At 38.6% G+C, this 16,130-nt stretch overlaps 1 protein-coding gene across 2 annotated transcripts; it reads right to left on the bottom strand.

Annotated features, from left to right (window-relative positions):
• LOC109243518 (putative UPF0481 protein At3g02645) lies at nucleotides 83-4,394 on the bottom strand. 2 transcript variants are annotated; one of them, XM_019410466.1, is made up of 3 exons: nucleotides 4,266-4,394; nucleotides 2,582-2,694; nucleotides 83-1,892 (listed from the first exon to the last, which is right to left on the bottom strand). In XM_019410466.1, the coding sequence occupies exon 3, from the start codon at nucleotides 1,776-1,778 to the stop codon at nucleotides 432-434; it is 1,347 nt and encodes a 448-aa protein (XP_019266011.1). In that variant the 5' UTR covers nucleotides 1,779-1,892; nucleotides 2,582-2,694; nucleotides 4,266-4,394; the 3' UTR covers nucleotides 83-431. The 2 variants fall into 2 exon arrangements, with proteins under 2 accessions (XP_019266011.1, XP_019266016.1); XM_019410471.1 differs by lacking the exon at nucleotides 2,582-2,694.

Raw genomic sequence — 16,130 nt, 5'->3', positions numbered from 1 at the left:
TATATATATTATATAGTTTCAGAGATCACTTGCAGAAAACCTTTCGTAATACTTTGATGATCTAAGAATCCAATATACAAGAGAACAACTTGAGTACTTTCTTTTGAAACAGTTCATATTTATGGATAATCAAGTACTTGACAAAACTGCTTCCATCTTTTGAATTTTTATATTTCCCTTTTTTTTCTTTATGCAATTGGACAAAGATATAATTTTCTACGAGAAATATCTTCCCGGGGTTGAATTTCCTTTTTTGGTTAATCTTGTAGTTGTACGAAAATAACAAAAACTATTATGCCGGGCAAATGCATGTGCTCACTAGCACGGGCCATCTAGTTGATACAATAAGCTCATCAACACACATGCATGGAGTTGTGAGGAAACACTACAGTGGAGACATTCAAACAACCATTATGTATATAATTGACTACTTAAACACCACCAGTGAAAGCTAGAACAGTCTGCATAGCAGTGAGTATGAGGAGTATGACAGCTGCCACAGTTGAAGCTCCTACCCACGGACTATTAAAATAATTGCGCCTTAAACTTGCCTTCATTAGGTTCCATGGTTGTTCATAATGTTGAACTAATTTCCTGCATTCTTCTTTGTAATAGAAGTTCTCAAATGAAACGATGACTCCTTTCCCAATCCTGTTAAAAAGGCTAGCTACTTCTTTGTCCTCTCCTATCCAGTTCCGAATGATTCCTTTCTGGCGAAGCAAATTCACATCTTTCTCCGATTCAATAAGATAATTCATGAAAATTGCAAAATCACTGAAATATCTAGGACGTACATGAGACGAATGTTGCTCGTACGCTATCAGATTCCGTAGGAGAGTCTCCGTACTATCACTGACTTTAAAACTAGGAATTTTCATTAACCCATTCTCAAATTTGATATCAAATAAACTTGTGTTATCTCCCAAGTTTTCTTTATTCAATTTATTATAAATATATCCGACTTTTACGAAGCTAACTCCAGCTTCGAAAAGCTCTGTTGCATTTGGCATGACCTTATGCTCCGTTAGGTGGTCCTTATCTATTGGCTTATCTTTTGACCTAATTATTTGCAAAGGATTACAACATAAGCTTTTCCAGAAATGTTGTGTTTCCATGCTAGGATTCGTTAGGCTAGTAGTTTTAATCTCTGAAGGGTGACATGACATGTGTACAACTTGAAGTAAATGTTTGATTTCTGCAACATCATTACCTTCACTCTCAAGATAGGATGTAGGGGTCATCTTCGGTAATAAATGTAAAAAAACCCACTTTACCATTTTTGTGAATGATATGTCATCTTCCTTATTCATAGTCATGTGATGAAGCTTAGTGAGTACAAAGAAAGGAAGTTGGTTTTCTACTAATAGCAGATCTCGAAGTACTTGATTAATTATGCAACTTCCGGGTTTAATCGGTCCTTCTCCTTCTGGACACATTCCCCACAACTCTCGAATGAGTTCAACTATAAAACAGCCATCAAGTAACAATATTTTTAAAAAATTGCCAACAATATCACTTTCAAGATTCTCTATATCGTCATAACACTTTAATGCTTCATCCTCCAATTCCCTAATGTAACTTTCCACATTAATCCCCTCTTTCCTGCGTAGGAACCGTTGTAGGTACAATAGTTTGTACTTTTCCATGGATCCAAGGTCAGAATTGTGTTTGTGGTAAGGACCAATAGAGATCACCTTTGGCTTATAAGCATCTGGATTTGATTCACGTAACCCCACACTTACTTTGAATATGGTGGTGGATCTGATAGCCGAATTCATGTCCAAATCCTCATATATTTCATCTTAGATTTTATTTGTTGATTTATTGACTTGATCTTGACCATTTGTTTCCTTTTTCTTGATTAAATCATCCACTTTATTCTCTTCTTCTATCTGTAATTAATGGAAAAGAGTTCATAGTTTTTCTTTTTCATTTTGAAAAGCTAACACGCTGAATTCAAATTCTTTTAAATCCTATTGTAGTAATATTTATATATACTTATTATTTTCTATAATTTCTACTCCATCCCTTTATTTTTAGTTGTCCACTTTTGATTTTGCATTCCTTTTAAGAAAAAGTAAATGAAATATATATTTTACAATTTTATCCATAATAATGATAACATTTTAAAATTTTCTTGAAAAATGAATAGTTAATGATAAAGGTAAAAACAAAAAGAAAAATTGTCTTTCTCTTAATTTGTTAAATGAAGTAAAAGTAAAATATATTTTTAGAATAGTGAACAAGTAAAGGTAAACAAAGAAGTAACAGAGAAATTATAGGGAAGGTATACAAAAACGAATGGTGAATCGTCATAAAGTAAGTTTTAAACATCAATAGTGGAAACCAAAAGAGTAAAAGGAAAATTAATAAAACAACTGAATCTTAATAAAGAAACTTGATCAAAATTGACGTGATTAACTATGCTTTTAATGACTTAATTAATGTATATATTAAAAGATTATAATTATTAACAAGTGATACACGAGTGACTATTCATGCTTGCTATCTTGTTTCCTTTTGTACAAAAATAAATAAATAAATAAATAAAAAGAAACTTTGTGTTGAGAAAGAGAGAGACCTCATCTTTTGTTGCTTGACGAAGCAGTGGAGTTGGGTGATCTATTGGGGGAATCTCAATAGAGTGTGACTTCCCTGGCCTATTTAATTACTCTTTTGAACTCTATATAATTTCTACAAGCAACAAATATCAGTTTAAAATGGTATGGCATCAAAACTATTATTATTAATCCAATTCATTGCAGAATTTGATTTGAAAAGTAAAGTTAAAAATAAAAAACAAAATCTCGTGTTATTTCTTCTTATGAAAAGAAAAGAAAACAAGATGTCTTGTACGTTATCCTGTTAGAAATTCTAATTCTTAGATTGAACGAACTAATTTGTTCTACAAAATATTTTTTAAAAGAATATCAGGAAGGGTACACTTTTTAAGTAATTGAAAACACATAAGCTTTATTATCCATGTCTTATAATTATCTATGTACGCTGTTCATTTTATATCATCCTAAAATAATGGCAATTTAAGGGAGTAGTAGACATTTCTTTAAGGGAGTAAAAAAAAACATATCTTTGAGAAAAAAAAAAGGAGGAGGAGAAACTGCCTCAAGTATGCAATAGAGTGATAATTTTAACACCCTTATACTTTTATTTTACTTTTTTTCCAGAGTTACTCGAGAAACTAACAGCACAAATCATTCTTATAAGGCTACCCTGTCTGTATATTGAACAACTGGTGAACAAAAAGGAGGGAACATAAAACCTAACCCCCATAACAAACCAGTGCAACTTAGCAAATATTACAGAGAAAGTCAAAAATAGCCATATTTACAAGTGGTCGTTCAAAAATAACTCAGTTTCAAAAGTAATTGAAATTTAGCCACTTTTCATGTAAAGATAAATCTGAGCGAAAAAACTGTTCAAAAACCCGGAAAATACGCCAGTATATTATGCTGGAGTTCACATAAGTATACGTGAACTCCAGCATATTATACTGGAGTTCCGGCATAGGTATGCTGGAACTCCAACATAATATGATGGGGTTCCAGCATAACTACACTAGAACTCCAGCATAATATACTGGAGTTCTAGCAAGTATACCGGTCCAGTATAATATGCTGGAAGTTGATACACAAGTGCTCGAATCTCCAGTATATTATGCTGGAACTTTCCGTGTGTTGGAGTTCAGCATAATATGCTGGAAGTTCATACACAGGAACTCCAGTATATTATGCTGGACCGATCTCTGTTGCAGCAAAATAATAGCTATTTTTCATTGACTTGGTAAACGCTGGCTATTTTTGAATGACCAATCCGAAAACTGACTAGACCGTGCTATTTTTACCAAATATTATGCTTCAATGGTCATGGACCTGAAGTTAAGTGCATAACAGAAAAATACAAAACCCTAAACCCTCCCTAGGAATTGTGCTTCAAGATTTCGTATTCTCAATTGGGTCTTGATAGTTGGAGTGATTTTTTTTTTTTTTTTGGTATAACGAACAGACTAAGGTTTGATTTTGCTTATTTGTAAACATTTTACCTCGTAATTAATAAAATACATGGTTATTAAAAAAATAACAAGAAGACCAAGTTACCGCATCCCACCCGATTTGGGACATTTAACTATGAAACAATTAAAATTGCAATAGTACACCTTGTGTTTAGCATAAAATGACAAATAAATGGCAGTCCCATGCACTAAGCTGGTGCTGGAATGATAGAATGACAATGTAGAAGTTAATTACCTCTTTGGTTTGACTATTTATATATTCAAAATGGACTGACTGGAGTGTACTTGAGCTGAGTTTCTTCTAATATGAGAGAGGGATGCTGAAAGTATAGTGGAAGAGGAATGGATTTTTAAATGGAAAATACAAAAGTCTATGAGAAAATGATGTCGAAACTGAAAAGATTTAGTACTATATATAGATTTTTTTTGTGTGATTGTAGGGCTCACATATTTTACTAACGTGAAATATCATCACTTTGAGAAAAATGTCATAGAATAAAATAAAGCTACAACTACAAGTATCATAGAATAAAGTGTAATGACATTAAAAATGTAAGAAAAGTATCATAGAATAAAGTTGGAATCAGTTAGATTTCAAGCTACCATTTAATATTCTTGGATTTCATTTCAAGTTCAGTTCAGTAGAAGATCACTAAAGTTTTCCTTCTTTATAAAAGGCTTATAATAAAATACCTCGTCGTGTTTGGCATTGTATGTAATATCTATCCTTCCTGCAATCAATCTTCCAAAACCAGACAGACAGTAATTATCAGTATTCCTAGAAAAGATCTACTTTAGTAAGCTTGAGGCTAAAGAGTACTAATGATACATCAAAATTTCTTGTAAATGAAGTAAATTCAGCCAAACGCAGGATTGGTAAAATTAGAGGTGGGCATAGTCTGAACAAACCTGAAATTCAAACTGAAATTCAAAATTTTAGGATTTTTGGTTTGATTTTCCGATTATGGATTGGATTCCGAATTTAATTTCTAAAATTTTTGGATTTCGGATTGAATGTTAGACTTCACACTTCATATTTTTGGATTGCCGAAATATTTATACTTTATATTTAGTCCATTATCCATATGAAAATAATAATAAGTCAAATACCCTACCCACTACACAGTAAGTTACAGTAAGAATAGTTTCAATTTTGATATGGTTTTACTATTGCTAATTTCTATCGGTCTTATTAATATCTCTGTTGTATTTTCTTGATGATCATTTCGTTACTTGAATATTTTATTTGGGTAATTGAGGTGAGAACAACGAACTTTATTAGGCAATTTAACATGAATAGTTCATTTGAATGTTTATTTTTATAAGAAGATCAAGAAACATCTCAACTTATTGGCTTAAAATCGAAAATTCAGAATATCTGAATTGACTTAAAAAGCCGATCCAATCTGAGCTTATTTGAATTGAATTTAAATTGTTCAATCCAAAAACCAAAATTATGCACCTTCAAATTAGGCTTCCAACCAAAGCACCCATCAAATGTTTTGAACAAGGGATGCTATTGACTTTATATATATATATATATATATATATATAATGTATAAGAATTTTCTATATAAGCATGTAAGGTTAGTCTCAAGGTTAATGTGTGCTCGAGCACCTGGTACACTGCACGTAGATCCGCCCCTGCCTTTATTTGTGAGCATAATGCGAAAAATAACTGAACAGACAAGCGAACTATGTTAAATAATGAAATATCTTTTTTTACCGTGAAAATGGTAATTACAATTAAATTTGATTTTGTGGTTCTAAAAATATGTGATCTATTTTTATGCTAGTTTATATGCAATGGATGCTAAGTAAAAGATTAGAAATCAAGATTGCTGCTTAGAGACGACATGATAATCGAACCAAAACAGTTGGAGATCGGGGCCTCGAGCTGCCGCTTATAAGGCCTCGGGGTCGAGTGGGGTGACCAGCTTAGAGCGATCGAAGGAGGATTAACACTTTATGAGACCTACGGTGATGGCTCTTTATGATCAATGATAAGCAATAAATGAAGAAAAATAAATAGAACACAATGATCGTAAGCAATAAATGAAGAACAATAAATAAAACACAATGAACGTAAGCAATAAATGGAAGTAATGAGATCAAGAGAATATGTTAGAGAGTTGAGAGAATGTTCTTGTGTATTTAGTATTAAGTAACAGATAGCCTACAGATGACAAGGATCCCCTTTTTATATGAGGGAGAACCCAAACGTAATACAGAAAGCAAAGTAAGATAGTTGGCACAACTACCTAGTAATCTAGTGCAGACTAGTACTATTCTTGCAGGTAATGTCAATTCGGACCACATACCTAGGGAACTTCCCGCTTACCTTGGATAACCACAAACTCATGCTGCATCGAGGTCGAGTGTGAAGAGCCTTCTAGGTCAAAGCCTCGAGCTGCGTCCCCGGATCTTCGGGGCCTTTTCGAGGCTAAGGGAGAGGCGCAATGATCGTGAAATCGGGCCTCCGGATCTCTCCTGTATACAGATAGTCCCCGCGTTTCTTAGAATGAAATGATAAGAAACAACCTCAAATTCATGACCCCCTGGTACTTCCGTAATGACGGCATTCATATCTTGCCAAATGACTGACATGATAGAATAAGTTGCCAAAAAGGTCGAGTACACACAGCCCTTAAAAGCCTTCGTATTGATTACAGCGGCTGGTTGTCCTTTGGCCTCCTTCATCGTGCGTATTGGGCCTCTATAAATACCTCTTCTCTTGTTCCTTATTTTTCGCTCTTGTTCTTTCTTTGAAGCGCAATTTCCTTTTCTCCTTTGAAATCTTTTAAGAATGGCAAAAACTTCTGCCTCTGTTTCTCAGGAGAATGTAACCTCCTCCACCTCACTTTCATCCAAAGGCAAAGAAGTAGTGCCTCCTCGTGTTGAGGAATGCGTTCCAAGGTCCTTTTCAACGACTTCCTATTTCAAGGTCGAAAAACCTTCTTCGAAGACGGGGAGTCGTGAGCCTGTGTCTCAATATATTATCTCAATAACAGACGTAGAACGGGTGAGGGCTGATTGCTGCTGGGGGGATGCGGTGCTTGTGGAGGTCCCTTCTCGGGAGGAGGATATAATGACATACAAAGCTGATTTTCTTAGTGTGTACACTTACCCGTTTACCCTTGGGCCGGTGGGGCCATCCTCGCCTCCGATAGATCCCGTGGTTCTCGAATTCTGCAGACGGTATCGAGTGACCCTCGGCCAAATTCACCATTCGTTCTAGCGCATTGTCTATATGATCAGGTATTTTATGAACATGATTGGGGGAATGCCCTTCACCCTCGACCACCTGGTCAGGATGTACGTCCCCCGTCTCTTCCATAGGGGCCTGATTAAGCTCCACTGTCGAGCTTCGAGGGCCCCTTTTGCTTGTATTGACGAAGTCAGGAATGAGGGGTGGATGAGCCATTTTGCCCGAGTTAGGACTTCAGAACTGATCTCGCTGGAAAGGATGCCGTTCCCCGAGAGATGGAACATAGAACGTAAGTAGATACGTTATCTATCATCTCCTTACTTCTTTTTCGTACATCTTTCCACGCGCTAATTTCTTCTGCTGATGCAGCCGTAGCAGTTTACCCCAGCGCGGTTGCAGACCTCTCATGCTAGATCGGTCGATTGGACTCAATTTTCCCATACGCTGAGCGAGTGTGGTGTGATTTGTCCCAAGATCGATGGGAAGCCAAGGATCATGGTGAGCTTTTACTCTAGCTGCAGTCGTACCTTTTAATCTGAATTGATACTAATAGCGTCCTTACTCACTGTGCTTATATCTTGCATTCGTGTAGGTCTGGGGGAGGTTCCCTTTATGAAGGAAATATTTCCTGGCGAAGAGGATACCTTGAGACCCGACGAAGGGAAGAAAAGACAAAGGGGTACATCGAATGAACCTTCGGAATCCAAGAAAACCAAGATGGAAGAAATCGAGGCCGACCTAGCAGCCTTAGCCCCGGAAGCAGCGAGAAGTCCCCGAGAAGAAGGCTAGGGAGAAAATAATTTCTTAATAGCGCCCGAAGGAGGGGAAAACCCGATCCACCCTCACGGCGAAGAGATGATGGCTCCCGAGCCGGAGCTTGATGTCGACATGGTCCGACTTCGGGATGGAGAGGCCACTGAGGAAGTATTGGGTGATGTCCCCGAGCTGGCTGATGGACGAAATATCCCGCGAGCTGAGACGCATTCAGTAGGCGGTTCGGAGAAAACAGTTCTGAAGCCCTGCAAGAACAAGAAACGACCCCGACTGACCCTGTTGGTGTTGTTGTCGTGAGTGATTCCCCTCAGGTAACAATCTTACCTCCTAAGGGGACACAAGATGCCCAGAATGAAAAACCTTGCGATGTGGGGGTGCCCATCGGAGGAAGAGATGCGTTTGAAAAGCCTTTAGCCGCTCCCTAGGGAATCCCTGAGCTTGATGCTTAGCTCGTCTTCAGCGAGATGAACAGGATTTATAAGCAGGTAGTTTTTGTAAATCCTACCTGTTGTCCTGATCTTTATCTTTCTAACTTGTCTTCTTCATGGTTTCAGGCCAGGGCGCTTTATAATCAGACTTTCGCCCGGTTTCAGGCTGAGGTGACTCGTCACGAGCGTAAGAAGACTTATCTCGTTGAACAGGTTACCTAGCTTCCGTTTGCTATTGTCTGAATGTTTTCCAGATCCTAGCGTTTTGACGTCTTTGATCCGATTCGTGCAGTTTGAGAGGGAAGGTGCCCTACTGAGGGAGGAGCTCCGAACTAGAGACTCCGAAGTTATCGAACTCAAAGGGCACGTGAGTGAGATAACTTCTGAGAGGGACACCCTCCAGGAAAGGATGGCCTTAGTTGGGCACCAGCTTCATGACGCGAGGGCGGATAGTGACAAATATAGAGGTCTCCATTCTAAATTAGTTGTTGCACTATACAGAATCAAAACTGAAGCTGAGGCGCTTATATCTTCGCACAAATGGGATGCCGTTGTAGTAAACGCTCAAGCCGGGAGAACGCCTGAGGAGGCCGAATTGAAATTGACTCGAGCCTTAGAACATGCTCGGTTAGAATCTCGGAGGCGGACTCTCGAGAATATACACGCAGGGGGTATCAATTTGTCTGCCGAGCTCGAGAGGGTGAAGACCCTAGAGAAGAAAGTTGCTGCCCTGTTTGCTTCTGGACGTGTTTCGGGTAGTGGCTTAGGAGATGATGAGAATGAAGGAGGAATCCCCAGAAGGGAAGAGGCCGTTGAAGGTCCCGAAGCTGTATCCGGAACAGTCGGGGCACAACCTTCGGCGGAGCCGCCAAAGATGTAGGCTCGGTGATAGATTAGGATTTTGTTCAGCTCCTTCTTTGTAAGGGTTATTAAAGTTCTTATAAACGTGCCTTTATGAGCAATATATATAAAGGCTTTTCCTTTTTTATCACTCCTTTTCTCCTTTGCCTTTTGGGAGTAATGTGTGATGTGATAATCGACTCGAGATTTTAGAACTTCGGGTTTTGCTATTTCTGAGCGGCTCGTAAAGGTCGAAGGTCAGTCCCCGAGTGTTCTCGGGTTAGACCTGGCCCTTATGTTGGGTTGGCACAACCTTTGATTTTAGTGTTGGCGACAGTGGCTCTTATGCGTTGGGTTGGTGCGACCTTTTAGTGTGAGCTGGCATCCTAGGCTCTTATGCTTTCGCCCTTAGGCATATTTAGTTAATTGTTTCGGGTTAAGTCTCCGATTAAGGTTTCAACTCGAGCTCATTTTACCCTCAAGTTTTTAAATTTAAAGCTTTCCCTTAGGGTCTTACGCGTTGGGTCGGTATGACCTTTTAATGTAAAATGGCGTTAGTGGCTCTTACGCTTTAGATCGGTACGACCTTTTATATGGGCTGGCGACAGTGGCTATTACACATTGGGTCGATGCGACCTTTAATATAGGCTTTATTTTTCCTTCGTTAAGGATTTTTGAAGTTTTGTTTGCCCGACTCTTTGACGGTTTGATAAAACCTCGATTGTGAGCCGTTATATGGCGATGATCGAGCACCTCGGGAGGTTTGGCTCGGTGGCTGAGTTTCTCGAAGCCTGTAATTAGGAGCTGACATAGTCGAAGCTCTTTTGCCCGTGTCGAGGGTAGCCTGTTTAGCTGGTTTTTTTTCGAAGTATATTCGAAGTAATTGAAGGCCTGTGATTTTATAGCGACGGTCGGTCATCCTTGAGTCACGTTAGTTTGGCCGGTACAACCTTGTGACCGTAGTAATTGCGTTTGGCCGGAGCCTTTCAATCACCGAGTGAAGTAGTTTCGGCGTCTATATCGAGGGTATGCCTTTTTAGGGGTCTTACAAGTTCGATATATAGCCTTAACTCTAAGATCGGGTTTATGCCTTTAGTAAGGTCTTACACGTTTTACATGCCTTTGAGGTCTTAAAGTTAGTTTCACTTGGTACAAGTGTGGTTCATGCCTTGCTTGAGTTCTTACAAATTTTTCATGCCTTTGAGGTCTTACAATTATTTTTGTTGCCTTATATAGGTCTTACGGGACAGAAGTTGTCCGCATGTGGTCTTGTGGCCTCGGGTTTTGATAAGTCGATGGGGGTGGTGATTGGCGGCAGTCCCCGAGTCATCGAGGGTTTCTTGGCTCGGGAGCCATTACTTGTAAACTTAGTACTGCCTCATTGAGGGCTTATGATTTCGGGGTTTACAGTCCGAAGGTCACGTGGCCTTGAGTTTTTGATGCCAGTCCCCGAGTGTTCGGGATATTTTTGGCTCTGGAGTTGTTTTGTGATCTTTGTGTTGCCTCATCGAGGGCTTGCAAGTTTGGAACTCCGACCCGGGGGTCGCATTGTTTCGAGTTGTTGATGCCGGTCCCCGAGTGTTCGGGACGTTTTTGATAGATGAGTCATTTTTGCAAAAATAGCGAGCTTTTTTTGAACGCAAAATGCTTTGTTTGAAAGTATTCTTCGATTACTTGGTACAAGTATACATGTCTTTGCTGTTGAGGGCTCAGTTATTCTATGCGGGCACGGTTCATTCGACCGTTTGGCTCGGTACATTATTTTCCTACTGATACCCCATTTAGCGCATCCTGGCTTCTCCGAGTAGGTGACCTTCCAGGGGGATAACCCTCCCCCCCCAATATTCGAGGTCGATTGCAAAAGAAGCCTTGAATACTTGTCGAGTTTTCCTTAGGTAGCATGTAGGTGTTGTCTCGTTAAAAACATTGCCGGTAAAACCTGTTTTGGGATAAAAACCTGGTTGAAGGAAAAGAGTGCAACATATGCTTTGAAACCTTAAGGTCTTCGAGCCGGATGGTATTTCAGAATGTTCCATCGGATACCCTAGCAGTAGTATCGTTTCAGCATTGATATGTTCCAATTGCTTGGAAGTTGTTCGCCTTCCATGGTACCGAGCTTGTAGGATCCTTTGCCGATTACTCGAGGACGCGATACGGTCCTTCCCAATTTTGGCCTAGCTTCCCTTCATTAGGGTTTCGGGTGTTGAGGATGACTTTCCTTATGACCAAGTCCCAGACTCCGAGGTATCGTAGGTTTGTTCTTCTGTTATAATACCTTTCGATCCTTTGTTTTGGGTGGCCATGCGGACCAATGAGGCTTCTCGCTATTCATCCAATAGTTCGAGGTCCATAGTCATGGCCTCGTTATTCGAGCTCTCGGTAGTGTGTCGGAATCTAGCTCTTGGCTCTCCGACCTCTACTGGTATCAAAGCCTCGGCACCATATACTAGAGAGAAAGGTGTTTCCCCTGTGCTTGATTTTGGGGTCGTCCCCATGGAACTTCGAGCAATATTTCTCTCCACTTTCCCTTACTTCTTTCCAACTTCTTCTTTAAGTTTTGGATGATGGTTTTGTTTGTAGATTCGGCTTGGCCGTTTGCACACGAGTGATAGGGTGTTTATAGGATCCTTTTAATCTTGTGATCCTCGAGGAACTGAGTCACTTTGCTTCCGATGAATTGCTTCTCGTTATCACATGTTATCTCAGAAGGAATTCCGAATCGGCATATGATGTGGTCCCAGATGAGATTTATGACTTCCTTTTCCCTTATCTTTTCGAAGGCCTGTGATTCAACCCATTTCGAGAAGTAGTCAGTCATAAATAAAATAAATCTAGCTTTACCTGGCATCGTTGGTAAAGGTCCGACGATATCCATTCCCCATTTCATGAACGGCCATGGTTAAAAAACTGAATGTAGTTGTTCACCGGGTTGGTGATCATTGGGGCGAATCTTTGGCATTTGTCGCGGTTGGAGACAAACTCTTTGATGTCTTTTTCCATGTTGTCCCAGTAGTAGCCTGTTGATACCCAATTTTTTCCCTGTATTTTTTATATGCAAAATATCTTTTAAAATAGCATGTACATATAAGGATGTCCCAAAGTCCTGCTATTCTTCCTTAATTTTTTTTTCAAAGATTTTTAATCAATTTACAGCCCTATTTTATCAAGAAAAACCCAATGATGGTCCCTAAAATTATCATTTTTGGTGATTCATTTATTGAATTCTTGTGTTTGTACCAAAATATGGCTAAGATATTTTTCACACATTTTTATAAATTTATTTGATATTTTTAAGGATAAAATTGCATAATTGCAATATTAGCCATTTTTAAGTTTAAATTCGTCTCATATTTATATAATGGGATTTTATATTTTTTAATTGATAATTATATATTATAAGTCATTTTAGTACTCTTAATTGGTTTTCAGAAATTCGTTATTATTTTTTATAAATTAAAAGGGAAAAAGAGGATATTTAACTTATAGCCACATTTGGCTTTCTAATTTGGCCTAATTAAACCCAAGCCCCAACCCAAATTAGAACAATCCAATACCGAGCCCAATCAGATTACCCGACCCAGGTCCCAATTATCCTACCCGACCCACCTACCCTATCCAATCTGGACTGTTGATCACTCAGATCAACGGTCCCCGTTTAACCTACCTAAATTAAACCAAACGACCCCCCCAATACCCCTCATTTTTCCTTCGCTCATCTCTATCTCTCTGGTTCTCTCTAGAACCGTCCCCATCCCCTCCTCTCCGATGAAGTCTCTTCATCTTCTCCGGTCACCCTCTAACCTAGATCCATGGTGGTTTCACCATCCACCAAGTCACCTATGTCTCCTCACGTTTGGTTAACGGAAGCTCCATGACTCGACCATGAAGGGTTATGTCCAGACCTCTGTCGATTCGAGTTCCACGGCCATCTCCGGCCCCGTTCCGGCAAGCTATGTCTATTTCGAAGCCTGGTCTCGACCTCTTTTGCTTAGATCCAAGCCTTTCTCGTCGTTTGGGTTCCTCTGGAATTCCTAGTTTTGAGGTTTTTCTGATATCTTTAGATCTTTCCCATATCCACGCTTTCCTTAAGATTTTAAACGATTTTCCTTGCTTTTCTTTCAAAAACTACTTCCAAAACTATTTCTTTTCCGATCTAGGGTTTTTCTGAAAGTATTTAAATGTTTCTCTGACTTTCTTTTTGTGTGTATTTGCCTCTACCATGTTCTTGTATTTTCTTCTACCATGTTCTTGTATGCTCCTTCTACTGTATTTTCTTATACTGTATTCTGGCATGCGTTTTCTACTGTATTTTCCTCTACTGTATTCTTGTGTGTTTCTCCTACTGTATCTTCCTTTACTATGTTCTTAAGTGTTTCTTATTAAGTTCCACCTACTGAGTTTTGGTTAAGCTTCTTCTAAAAAACGTCTTAATAGGCTTCTCCTACTGTTCTTATCAATTTTCCCATTATGTTTCGAATTAGTTTCTTCTACTCTATTTTCTTTGAGCTCTTCTACTGTGTTCTGCATGTTACTTTTCTATCATGTTTCTCATGAGTTTCTGTTGTTGAAAGAAACGTGTTAGAAGTTTCAGTTCTTTTTTGAGACCTCTGAACCTGTTTCGATTTAATTACTTGCCCTCCCATCTTTGCACTCGATTAATGGTGGAAACCCTAGAATTTGGGGGTTCTTTTGAGTTTGGCTATGTGATTTGCCTGAACTAGGGTTTTATTTCAAAACCCCCAACTCTTTCAAACCAATTTCGAGTCTCTGAACTGAGTTGGGACATCCTTGTCTTTCATACGACTCTGACTTTTGCTAAACTCTTCTAAACTCTTTTACACTGGATTTTTTTTATTGATTTTACAATGACACGACATCTTCTTTCATGCTTGACATGTCTGTATGCTGTTTATATGTGATGAACTTCCCTCTAAAATGGCTTTCGAATTTGTGATTAGTTCAGACTCCCTTCTGAATAGGTATGATTGATTTTGTTTCCTTGTTTGCTGATTTTCCCTGTGACTCGACTTAAGTTAAAAACCTTTCTCAGCTTTTCTGACTTGGTTCATTCATAATCTCTGACCTCTGATTTACTGGCTACTAATTGATTTTCTTACCTTAATTGTACAATCGCGTATTTCAAAATCTATACTTAAATAAAACTTCTATGTATTTACCCCTAATTGCCTACTTTGCACAAAGTGCTTATTTAATTTCTTTCCTCAAATAGTTTTACCCGTTTCTGAATTCCTTAATTAAAATTGTGTGATTTTTTCTTAATTGATATTCAGTTCCTTAATTGCTTTCTTGCCTTATTTCTGCCTGATTTTCACACTATAAAGGCACGACCCTTTCACAAACTCAACAAATACACAGTCTTCCTGACTCACACTTACAAAATCATATTCTCTCTTCTTGTCTGCACTGTGGCCTGTTTATAAGACCTACTATTTTCTCTACTTGTTTCTTTGAAACTGGTATGTCCTGATTTAAGCTTTAGCATCACAACAATGTGTTTATTTATAGTTTGTGTATCTATGTCTACTTACTGTTTCTATAGAGCTTCATATTTCAATTAGCATGCTGACCTCTTTCTGTTTGTTTCTGCTATGAATCCCTACTCCCTACCCCCTTATGTGTTTGAGCATATGGTTTAAGACATTGTAATATGTAAGTTATTGTCCATGAATTAAACTTGATCCTTTGTGATCCCAGCTTCTAAACAGGGTATTCTAACAGGCTTATGGGTATGCTACCACTCCCTATTGCTGGGTATGCCCACAGCCTGCTCTTGCCTCTTTCAACTTCCCTATTTCCCCTGTACCCCTATGTGTATTTATTTGTAACTGTTTCCCTTTCCCTTTCCCCCTTTTAGCACTCTATTTCTGCACTTGCACTCTCTCTTAGTCCCTAAGTTCTGTCCCCCTCTTGTGAGCCTTGCCTTGGGACCTTGAGTTCCCTCTGAACTTGGACACTTGAGGGCTGGCCCTTCCACACTGCACTATGTCTTAATCTGGTGATACATTTGGGTGTGAGCACTGCCCGGAGTCCATATGAGACTCTTAGGGAACTCTGACACACCCAAATGGGAGAAAGGCTTTGGATCATGATCTCATTGGAGTTGGTTTACTTCATATTTCAGACAGGAAGTCCGAATCAGGCTCTCCTTGGTTGTACTTTTTAATTTTTGATGTATTCTTTTATTTTTCTGGGCTGTAATAATTTGTAATAAACTCTTGGGGATGGCTCGTGAAAAAGGGAGGGTTAACTATGTATGCAAAGGGTAGATATCCTGCCTATAGGTACTTTCTGAATTTCTGCATTCTCATATAGGTATCCTGCCTATAGATACTTTCTGAATTTCTGCACTCTCATATAGATATCATGTCTGTAGGAATTCTGCATACTCTCATATAGATACCATGTCTATAATTATCTGGAAATCTAAATTCTGTATATAGAAAATACGCCTATAGGTCTTTTTGAATCTTGCATATCCATTCTTCATTAGGCAATCATGTTTATAGGTCTTAATCAGTCAACTGCAATTAGATATCATGTTCATAGGCTTTAAGAAAAAATTCAGCACCTATATATCATGGTTATAGGTTTTCTGCATTTTACTATGTCCATAAAAGTGTTTAAAAATCAACAACGCATAGATAGCATGCCTATAGGAACTATTAATCAAGTATGAATCGCTTCACTCGCTTATAAGTCTAAAACCAGTAAGAATGACGTACCATCAGTTGCAGAACTTATGATCTCTTGCTAAAACTTGCCTTTCTTTAATAACTGACAACTTTTCTTAAATCAATATGTATTCAGTTTATTTCATTGTTTCTGAAAT

The sequence above is a fragment of the Nicotiana attenuata genome, chromosome 2 (assembly GCF_001879085.1).
Source record: "Nicotiana attenuata strain UT chromosome 2, NIATTr2, whole genome shotgun sequence".
NCBI classification, from domain to species: domain Eukaryota; kingdom Viridiplantae; phylum Streptophyta; class Magnoliopsida; order Solanales; family Solanaceae; genus Nicotiana; species Nicotiana attenuata.
Note: the sequence above shows the minus strand (reverse complement) of the source record. Positions and strands in the feature narration are given on the sequence as shown.

Coding starts and splice junctions, on each gene's coding strand:
- LOC109243518 (XM_019410466.1), bottom strand. CDS start 1,778: ATGAATTCGGCTATCAGATCCACCACCATATTCAAAGTAAGTGTGGGG.